Below are 11,497 nucleotides of genomic sequence, written 5' to 3'. Positions count from 1 at the left end.
TTTTACCGGCTCCTCTTCTGTGCCCTGCTTCTTTTTTCGTTTTGGAGGGGGTCGTCCCCTCCACAAGGTCCAATCCCTGATCATTTCTTTCTTCGGAGGTTCCTTATGTCGACGTAACAGCTCTTGATGCGTTGTTTGCACTCGCTGACGTCGTTCTTCCTTCTGGACTTGCTGGCTGGTACGAGACCGTGGCGCCAAGTCCTTTCTCCGGCATCGAAAGGTTCCCTGGGGAGTCACCTTCTTGAAGTCATTTCTCCAACGTCGTGCCACTGTCGCGCGACGGGATATCTTCCTGCAGATGGCAGCCAACTTTGTCCGGGACGCATGATCTCCTCGGGTCCAAGATTTCCTGAAGATGTTCCTCTTGCGCCATGCCACTCTTGCAGAGCGGGACGTCAGCCAATTTATTGTGGGGTCCACAACTTTCCCGTGTCGAATTCTTCATATTTCGTCAATGACGGTCCCTGCGCCTTTTATTCTTCGGTTCTCCGACCGGCATTACTTCGGCGTCTTGTACGGGCACCTCTTGTAGTTCTGCCGCCTCAGGTTTCCTGTTCGCTGAAGTCGGCTCTTCTTCTTCTGGACATGCCTTCCTTTCTTGGCAGGCCATCGTCACTTCGACCGGTATCACTATGGGGACCTCTTCTTGTTGTGCCGTCGCAGGTTTCGTGTCCACTTGGCAGGCTGTCGTCTCTTCCAGCCAGGCATTGAAGTCGGCGTCTAATTTCGCCAGCATGCTTTTCGTTTTTTCTTGATTGAATTCTAATTTCGCCAGGAAATCCTCTCTGTCTTTTCTTCTATTTGCTTCCATTTCTTCTTTATGGTTTCGGAACATTTCTTGGTTGTCTCTGATTTCCTTCAGTAGAAGTTCCTTCTCTTCCTTTCTATCGGCCTCCATCCTAGCCAGCATTTCCATCATCTGCTGCATCTCCATCTTGTCTCAGTAGAATACACGATGTACAATAATTCAATTTGTGGCGTGTTTAAGTTCGTAACACTTCTGACCCCAATGTAACGTGTCTTGAGATCGAAGCTCGTTAGTCACGTGTGTAAGTTCTGATCCCACTTCTGACACCAGTGTAACGTGTTTGCGTTACTGATCCCACTTCTGACACCAGTGTAACGTGTTTTGTTACTGAAGACGCCGTAGAGATGGTTAATTGGTTTATTTAACAATCTACAAATAACGGCTACAATTAATTATCACACAGTTGCGGGGTTTCACACTTTATAACCCTAATCGCATTAATCTGTTAACACTGTTGCGGGGTTTCACGATTTATAACCCTATGCGCAAATCAGTTCACTCCGTGTTCAGTAGTCTACACGTTTACAATAGGGGAGCTATGTATCACTGTATCACACACTCCCAATTACACAATCACACACACGTCCGGTTCTTCTTTCCGCGACGGCTGCTATACTCCAACTTGTAGTCTGCTGACTGGAGAACTGTTGATAACACACTCGCTCGGCGACTGTCACTTTATAACTCCACTCGGTTACTTTATAACTCGGAAATGTCTTCGGCGATGGCCACGGTATAACTCGACTCGGCGGTAGCCACACTGGAACTGACTGGTAGCTGCTGTGAAGCTCACTTATATAGCTGCAGTGCTTGCCGGTTGCGTAATGAGTGCCACGTCACAGTAGGAAGTTGATTATGGGTACGTAGCGTTGCGCGTTACGTCACCGCGGAGGGGAGTGGCGGGGCGGGAACTCGCCTATTACCGTAGTAACGCGAGCGTTACGTTACCGCCACGTACCGCTGGGGCGTAGGGGTGATCCATAGCTCAACATGTCACAATATTCATAAGAGACAATCCCATCCTCTTGTCAGAGAGGATGTTATATAAGGACTATGACCACAAGGGGTTTGAATCCTTATTTGTTCACAATTTATCATTATCTTCCTCAACTCTTTAATGCAATATATATTCTGCAGGAGGAAGGAATGAGTAGAATATCTTGAAGAGTAACAGGCATAGCTTTATAGCAGTGTCCTTGTTCCTTCTGACATTCCTCCCTGCCTCTCCTGACATGTGTTTGCAATGTGTACTGCAGTGTGAAGGAAACAGGTGCAATCATCTCACCAGAACTTGATTGGTGACAGCATCTGCTATGTGCAGAATAAGGACAAAGTGTTGGGTACAGTATGTGCTGATCCATCGACTAGCACTGATTGGACTCACATGAAATGGCCCTCTCTCAGAGTACAGTTATATTTTATGTTGCATAAAGAGTAGTTGTATCATGTACAAGGGCTACAGCAAGGGGCAGTAATTTTACCTCCAGTTTACATGATAGTGATCATCTTCATGGAATGTAGTACTGGTTTCCTTGAAAGAACCCTTCTCCTTTCATTGGAGTATATGCACCTACTGTTTGCAAGGACATGTGATTGTAGTGCACCACACTCTTCGTCTTCCTCTCCACTGATTACTATTATATTATTATTATTATGAAGAGGAAGGGCACAGCGCAATCGTTACTGGCCCTATTGTTGGTTCCCACGCTCCCCTAGATGGAGATGGGGTATCCAAGCTAGGAGGAGGAAGCTACACTCAGTTCGTTGGCTTAGATAAAAACAAATACAATTTTAATAAAAAATATATAACAATACATAAATAACAAACGACACATTTGACCAAGAAACTAATACAAGCTCATTTAGAACAAAACAATTTCCCGTCGGCGCCACTTGTGTCGACACTAGAGATATCAGGACGTTAAGCACTCCAGCCATACAAACGCAAGTCTAAATTCTGATAAAAAATACCAAACCAAATCTAATAACGCGCATCGCAAGCATTCAAGCAACGGCTTGCGACCGCGGGCAGTCCTTACCAGCCATCCAGATAGCACCAAAAGGGAAATTAGAACAGCCCCAGCCGAAACCAATATTTTCCACAACAAACCTGCTGGCTAGTAACCGACCTTCCAAGTCAACTTGGTCTACACGACTGCACTGTACAAGGCTCCCCTTCACGAGAGGGTACATGGGACCACGTGACTGACGTCAGGATACTGCATAGTGGGGACGGAATCCGTCAAGGGAAACATGATGACATCATACGTGAGCGAGCTAAACCTTAGAACGGCTCAGTAGTATGGCAGTGCAACACCCCTTTTTCATGCCAATTGCATAATTTGTTGAATAACCATTTTCCAGATTTGTATTTTGGTTGTGGGGGTCCTGTTGCCTGGACAATATGTTCTCCTGATCTGAAAGCACTTGATTTTTTATGGGGATACATAAAAGGAAATAATGATATATGGAAATGCAAGAAAGCTCAAGATGACCTGATCATTTCCATCCTTGTAGCTGCAGAAACCACACAGCTGGTTGATGTCAGCCTCTCCACTGAACATCTCTGTTTGGTGGCAGAGTTTTCAGAGAAATACATAGAACTGTACGTGATATTTGTATATATTTGTGTTAAATATGATGTAACATTCAGACAGAAGACAGCTAATAACTCTGGAATTGCTTTTTGTTCATTGCAATCAAATGTAATGAATAAAGGTGTTAAATGTAAATAACTGAAATGTATAGGTGGTTGAATGGTTATTTAATTTTGTTAAAAAGTTTGAAATGTCACAACTCAACAAGACAATGAATCAAACAGCAACTTATTTACATTTTCTACCCCACCTTGGCTTTCCAGCAACTTCCTGAAGCTTGGACTTCAGATCACTCTGTAAGTTTCTGTATTTTCGATTGAGATTAAAATAATGACAAAATTAATACTATTATTTATAGGTAAATTCGGGTGACTTGAAGAGCATGGGTGAAACTGATGCCTCCCTCATCACAGTACTCATGCCTCTGTGTAAATAATGTAAACGAAATTTGTGGCGGGCTGGCCATAGTGTGATTCCTTTTATTTTTTAGTAAAAAATTTACAACATATGCCAGGAACACCAAGTTTACGAGATAATGTCACTGTCAAATGGCATAACATACTCCACAGTAGTGTTATTCGTCATGATGTACATAGTGAGTTGTTGAGTGTACTTCAGGCATAGACTGTATAACAGGGGTGAGTTATGATAAAATTGTCACAGGATACACACAACAAATATTGCGACATACTTTTAATCTTCAGTACCTGTAATAGCCAAACTGGTACTGCTGCATGAGAATATGAACTACCTTGTTCTGACTGACACCTTCCGGGTACTAATGAATTTCGATGATTGGAGCAGCATCTCCTTGAGACAGAAGTGTAGCACCTATGGCACACATGAATGCATGTCACCCACAGACTGCAGATGCCAGTCGATGAAGATGACATAATTGTAGCCGTGGAATGCGAGTCATGGAGAAGTTCATACAATATCACACGAGAATCAAAGCCAGCCAAACTGACATTCATTGATGTACTTCATGACGACCAATTTCACCAATACCACTACCTGCAGAGCACACATCTATTTTCAGATGATCATCCCCACATGACAGTGTGTTCAGCGTCCACAACGACAACCTCTTGGCACAGGATAATCATTCTGTTTGCTAATGCGGGTGTGAAGTCCTTTTATACTGTTGGCATTTGGGCTTTAGTCATCGGTGACATTGTCTTCGGTCCCTGTCTGCTACCTGACAGGCAGATTGCACAACAGTGTCTTGATTTTCTGGTAACTATTGCCAAATATTAGTGACTGCACACAGGGTTTGAATTGGTAATTGGATTTACTGAACACACAACTCTTAGCAACAAGTAACTCTGATGGCCTCACTGATTTACACATTTTACTTTTCACTACAGCACACGCTAAGTCTCAGCTGGGCCGCACTACAGCTCAAGCGGTTAGTCGCTGGCTTCCCACTGCAGAAGCCCGGGTTCGATCCCGGGTCTGGTCAAGTGGGATTCGTGGTGGACAAAGTGGCGCTGGGGCAGGTTTTCTCCAAGTACTTCCATTTCCCCTGCCAATCTTCATTTCACCAATTGCTCCACAATCACCCTCACCTATCATCTGGGGCTGGTACAATAAGCCTAAAGTGGCCGCAGTGCAAGGGGCTTAGTCCCACCTCACTAGCAATAATAAAAAAAAGTCTCAGTTTGTTGTACCTGTAGTTTTCACTGCTTGTTTCTTGGTGTCAGATCCATACCGTGTCCTCAACTCATATTGTTACCAGCTGTCAATTGCCTTGCATCTAACTCACTGGCTCAACTGTCAATTCTCAACTCATGACTGAGTAACTCGGTTGGGTAAATTTCTGCTGGCTCTCGCCAGCACGGTTATTCCTGGTCAAGTCCTGTGGGACTTATGACCATATTTTACTATTTCATGACTCTGGGAGTTGTGCAATTCCTCTATGACCAGTTCTTCTCATCTGTCCTCTCTAAATAGCCTCAGCACTGTTTCAACAGTGTCTTTGAGTGTTCCATGCGTATCTGTTGTTGCAGAGATGTGTTTACCCATCCATTGCCTTGCATCGGGCCATGTAATCATGTGCTTAGCTACTTGAAAATGAACCTCTTGCGTTGAGACAGAGGTGTGGTTTTGGCATGACAAGAGTTCCAGTGAAATGTATCCAGGAGAGTGGATTGAATGTTGAAGGCTGATTGCTCCAACTTTTATGAATGTTTTCCTGTTGGAATACCTGAAAGAATATGTTTATGTAGTCCCTCCTGAGGCTATCAAAGATCTCGTGGGAAGACTTCAAGCAGATGTGTCAATGGTTGATGCCAGTGTGCGTGTTAAGGTTCATATGAGAGAATGCTGTGTGGTGCACTGCGGTCTACCTTGAAGTGAATGGGGCCTGCTTCAGACACTTCTGTAACTACAAGATGCTTGTGGTTTGATCGTTTGATAGCATGAGCAATTTGACAGTGAGATGTGTATTAAAACTCTGTCAATGGGACATATGTTGTACAATATTTTTGACTTGTTTTTAACAAGGAAACACTGTGGAGGTCTTGTGGATGAATTTCATTTCATCCTGAGTGTGTGCATGCACACACTCGAGCATGCACATGCACACACACAGTGTAAACTCTCAATCATCTGCAGTAAGGGACAAGAAAAAATGAAAGGATATTGAAAAACAATGGATAATTTAAAATCTGGAAATACCAACTACCCATACCATATTTAACCCTGAAAACCACTTTTTCAGTGGTAGTAGGCTGTAAAAGGCAATATAATAATGCAGTGGAAAGTTACAACATGGTGAGAAGTTCTACAGTATACTACAAATCACTATGAAACATCATTGGTACATGTCACTGAAACAGATGCACTGGGCAACACTTAGACCATTACAGGGAGCTCACTTACTGACTCACGTATGGTGCTGAGCCCTTCTTGAGTAGCTGCCAATTGTGCAGCTACTGAAGAACTTCCCAGCATTTTATGGAACATGAAGGTTTAGTACCGTGTTCACAAGAGCCCTTCACTGGTCCCTATCCTGAGCCAGACCAGTCGCATCCTATCTCTCTAAAATCCATTTTAATATTGTCCACCCACCTATATCTTGGGCTTCCCAGTAGTCTCTTTCCTTCTGGCTTTCCCATCAATATCCTATATGCATTCCTCTTCTCCCCTATTCATGCTGGAAGCTATAAGTAAAAAAAAAAAGTAAAGCTATCCCTGTAACAGGCCATGATGGCCCATAGGATTGTGAGACGTTGAGGGTCCCACATTATCTAGGCAATCGGCTCGAAGATGGCGGTAAGGTTGTCGGCCTTATGCCCCGGCCGTGCTTTACTCCCAAGGAAAATTATTTAATTAATTCCTGGTACTCATTTTGTTAGAGGCTGAGTCGACCCCAGGGCCACAGTGCAGCTGGAAGGATTAGGTCAATTGATAAAAATCCAGTGACCTTACCGGGACTTGAACCCGCGACCTTCCGACTTGTACCATAGTGCCTTAACCACTACGCTACAGCGTGCCAGTAATAATTTAATGATTCTGAGGTGGATAGACTTGTAAAATGTGAAATACAGGGTGTTTCACTACTTTAAGGCATAACTGCAGGAGGTGATTTCCTAGGTCTTTGTGATCAAACAAGTTCATATAAACGTGTCCGATTTTGGACGGTTATGGTGTTATGACCGTTTTAAACTCAGAATAGAAGGTAACTGACAATAAACGGATGAAAATAATAAACCAGCATAATACATGATACATGATTTCAAGTATGAATGTAAAGTTAACTTTGTGAAATTACCTTTAATTTGAATTCATTGGTGCTTAAAGCTGATTTTCGGAAATGCCACCGCCGGCCGCAACACAGGCTGCCACTCGGTTGTGAACCGTGCCGGACATACCAACCCACCACACCTTAGTATCTCTCAAGTGTTGGGATAACGAGAACGTTCTGTCTGTAGCTGGCTAAAAATAGTGACCTGCCAGATGATAGATGCGGTTCACACGAGGGTGTGTACGGAAATGAAAAAATGGTCATAACTCCGTAACCGTCCAAAATTGGACACATGTTTATATGAACTTTTTTGATCACAAAGACCTAGGAAATCACCTCCTGCAGTTATGCCCTAAAGTCATAGAGTGATTAAGTTCGTGGAATGCGGTTTTATCACATCATATTACAAGGTATTCACATACACTTACACAGATCCACATTGGCCCTCAAAATAGTTGCTGTTGGCCGCTATATAAGTCTGCCAACGTTGATATAGCTGTTGAAAACATTGATGAAACATATTGGCAGTAAATTCCTGTATGATGCTTTGCGGCCATTCCACGAACTTATTGACTGTGGTAGTATACAAATTTGTTTCATGTGTCAAGGTAGGCAATATGTCCTTTCTTATGTGGCACACCATATTACCTTGCAACCATGTTTAAATTAGCACAGTGCTAAAGCTGTCTGAAATGAAATGTATCTGCTGTGGGTAGCATGTTTGACCTATTGCTTTGCCCTTAATGGTGAAGACCCAAAGGGGAGAGCTCTTCCATGTAGTGTAGTGAAAGTTACCATATGGTTTGGAGGAACATATTGCCTCCATCTTTAGGACTGAAGAGCAGTCAGTGTTCTGCTTGCTGCCTGCTTGATGCTGGTTTCTTTCTTGGAGGTGATATGTACCTCCAAAATGTCCATTGATTTCAACAGATTGCATGACATTATATGACAGAAGATAGAAGTGATAACTCATAATGCAGTTTAGCTAAGAAGAGAACCAAATTTATGATTGTGCAGCATATATTCCTTGCAGGTTAATTAATTAGACTGAGATGAGCCCTTTGTAAGAAACCACCAGTTGTGCAGCTTCTCAAGAATTTCCCAACACTGGTCACTATCCTGAGTAAGATCAATCCAGTTCCTATCACCCTATCCAATTGCTCTAAGATCCATTTTAATATCATCCAGCCACCTATATCTTGCTCTTCATAGCGGTCTCTTTCCTTCTGGTTTTCCCACCAAAATCCTATATGCATTCCTCTTTGCCCTCATTCATGCTACATGCCTCATCCTTCTTGACTTCATCATTCTTGGCCAAGAGTACAAGTTACGAAGCTCCTCATTATGCATTGTACGTTAATTAATAAACCTTATTTTATTTTTTTCATATGAACATTTTTAGGTGGGTAATTCATGGTTCTTGAAATTTAATAATGGGCTTCATAGTCTAAAAATTTAGACCTGTGTTATGCGCATACTGCCTTAAAAATTATTCATACATAAATTACGGATATTCACATAGGTATGTTGGTACATTCAGATTTTACCCAACTTTGCAAATTCATGACGCTTCTGAATAGCAGTCATGCCTTTTTTATGAGTATCAAGAAGAAAAACATTCTGTTTTTTAAAATGTCTTCCTCCAGAATGATTCCTGGTTTTGTTCAGTCATTTGAAATTTTATTAATGTTGAAATTTGTTATGATGGCTTACAAATTTTATATAGAAAATTGGTGCAGTGTTTACCACGAAAAAATAAGTAATTAACTCAGTGTGATGTTCTGCTTAAAATGTTTCCATTATAACAAGATATCCTGTTTAAGCAGGACAATTTAAATACATATTCTGAACATTTTACCCATTTATCTGTAGGAATTGAATGAAGAACAAAGCAGATGTTAACATAAATAACCACCTTGCTCAGTGAGCAGTAGAAGTTAGGTGATAACTAGTGATGACTTTCTAACAAAGGTTTGTGTAGTGCTATTTGTATTAATCTTATTTTTTCTGTCTTAAAGCTTATTATTTAGCATAGTTTCGGTATTCTAGCTTACAGACTGTGAACACACAGTGTTAAGATAAGTAAATAAATTTGTAATTGTATTCTACTCTTTTCAATAAACAATCAGTTTTTAAATTGTAGGTATACATATACTTAATAAAATTATTAGTGTTCCACATGGCGTAAAAGTAATAAAATTATTAGTGTTCCACAAGGGATAAAATTGATTTTACAAACACTTCGAAGCTTACCCTTTCAAGATGTCTGCTGCATAAGAAATTTATATTGCTTGGTCCCTTAGAAGACTTCTGAAGGTGGATCTACTGTAAATTGAACATTTCACCTTACCTATTAATTGTAATGACATGCAGCCATTTAAGTTACTAGAATGGAAGGAAAGAATTATGCAGTTTTGTAGAAAGTTACCGAATCAGTGCTTAAACAGCTGTTATTTAGAAGATATAAAATAATGAAATGGGTGCTGGTTACTTTTTATCTTAGTTTCCAATAATTACTGCAATGGGCATTCTGAAGAAAGCTGCTGCCATTGTCAATAAAGATTATGGTTTGGATCCAAAGATAGCTGAAGCTATTTCCAAAGCTGCTGATGATGTTATCAGTGGGAAGTTGTACCATGATCATTTTCCTCTTGTAATATGGCAAACTGGATCAGGTACACAAACCAACATGAACACAAATGAGGTAAGACTGTTATGTGACAAATGTGTTGAAGTGATGTATTTAAATTGATGTAGTTGGTAACACTTCATATGCTGAGTTAAGGGTCAGGTAGTGTGACTCATATAATGGTTCAGAAAAGACGTTTTAGTTATTTTGAAACATGGCATGGATACATATGTTCACTGTCACTTACCTTACCTGGCACGATGGTAGCATTTAAAGGGTTAATCTATATTCTTCCCTTAAAAATAGATCAAGTTTCACACCTGTACAGAACTACAGGCAACATCATAGTTTTGTTTAATGTAATGTTTATGTTCCTAGATATCACACTGCTTAACAGTAGATTGCAAACTGAATCGTAGCAAGCATTCCCTGAATTTAATATGCTCTAGATTTCTTTGTGAATGCAGTTTTTATTTGTTACCATTACTCCTAAATAATTTGATCATAGCCAGATTTTCAGAGAACCTTTTTAGCTGTTTTAGCCTCCTTTCCTTATATTGAACAAGTACAAGGAGGGTTATGAGATCATCTCTCTGTCTGTGTCTCTCTGTTGCCCCCCCCCCCAAACTCCTGAAAGTCAAAATAGTGGAGCCAGAAAATGTGGCCATCACAGTACTACCTAAACATTTATGCGACTTGTGGCATGACACCTGAAGGCTAGACTGGTGCAAGTAGAGAAGTGCCATGGAGACGGCCATTGAGGCAACAACTCAGTATTTACGTCTTCCATCTCTCAGGTTTCTGCATACTGCAACTGACTGCTAACCACAGTCCTGAGCAGAGGGTTATCCTCTCTATAATTTCTGGGTGAACTGAACAGCTCCCCAGCCCCCTTCTCCACTATTCTCTTCTTCTCTCTCGCAGTACACATACCACTAACCGTACTTTCCTCCACTAGCACATCAGAGATAGAATTCAGGAGGAGCAGCCCTCATCACTGACTCTGTTGTCACGTTCACAAGCTCCCCAGGGTGTTTATGGGGTATCCAAGCATTTACAGAGGAAATAATATATATACAGGCTTTGAAAACAACCAATAACAATATTTAATAGCCAAATTAACAAAGGAAACTGACACACAAAATACAGAAATAAATAAAACAAGGCATGAAACCCAAAAGGGCGAGGCACCACAACCAAAAGTAGCAATTGCCCAAGTAAACACATATTATGGATAGTTGTAACAAATAGAAACCCAAAACTGCCCCACTTGCCCCACCCTCATTAGGCCATCAAACAGGTTACATCAAATAGTTACTATAGGATTCTGACGATGGTGTATAACACACAGAGATATTGGGTTTTCAGACGTTATCCATCGTCCTGGTTTTTAAGATAACTAAGAAAAAACACGACGTTTCGGAAACTGGATCTCTTTCCGTCCTCAGGTGAGGTAGGGACCCAACAGAATAGGTGTTTTACCTCACCTGAGGATGGAAACAGATCCAGTTTCCAAAACGTCGTGTTTTTTCTTAGTTATCTTAAAAACCAGGACGATGGATAAAGTCTGAAAACCCAATGTCTCTGTAGGTTACACCAAAATTCAACAAAAACAATAATAATAATAATTCAATTCAATTCATGTTTATTTATGTGCAAACTTAACAGCACAGTGGCCAATTACAAAGTTAGCACGAGTACATAGAAATACAAAA

At 41.2% G+C, this 11,497-nt stretch overlaps 1 protein-coding gene across 1 annotated transcript in view; it reads left to right on the top strand.

Moving 5' to 3' along the window:
* The window catches only part of LOC111867794 (fumarate hydratase, mitochondrial), a gene marked incomplete at its 5' end in the record, with an annotated part of 47,317 nt that overhangs the window by 12,312 nt on the left and 23,508 nt on the right, over nt 1–11,497 (top strand). The window contains 1 exon segment of the mRNA XM_023857954.2: nt 9,657–9,857. Coding sequence (XP_023713722.2) covers nt 9,657–9,857 — 201 coding nt within the window.

Source organism: Cryptotermes secundus, unplaced genomic scaffold (genome assembly GCF_002891405.2).
Source record: "Cryptotermes secundus unplaced genomic scaffold, Csec_1.0 scaffold536, whole genome shotgun sequence".
Lineage (NCBI taxonomy): Eukaryota > Metazoa > Arthropoda > Insecta > Blattodea > Kalotermitidae > Cryptotermes > Cryptotermes secundus.
This window is presented reverse-complemented; position numbering and strand designations above follow the sequence as displayed.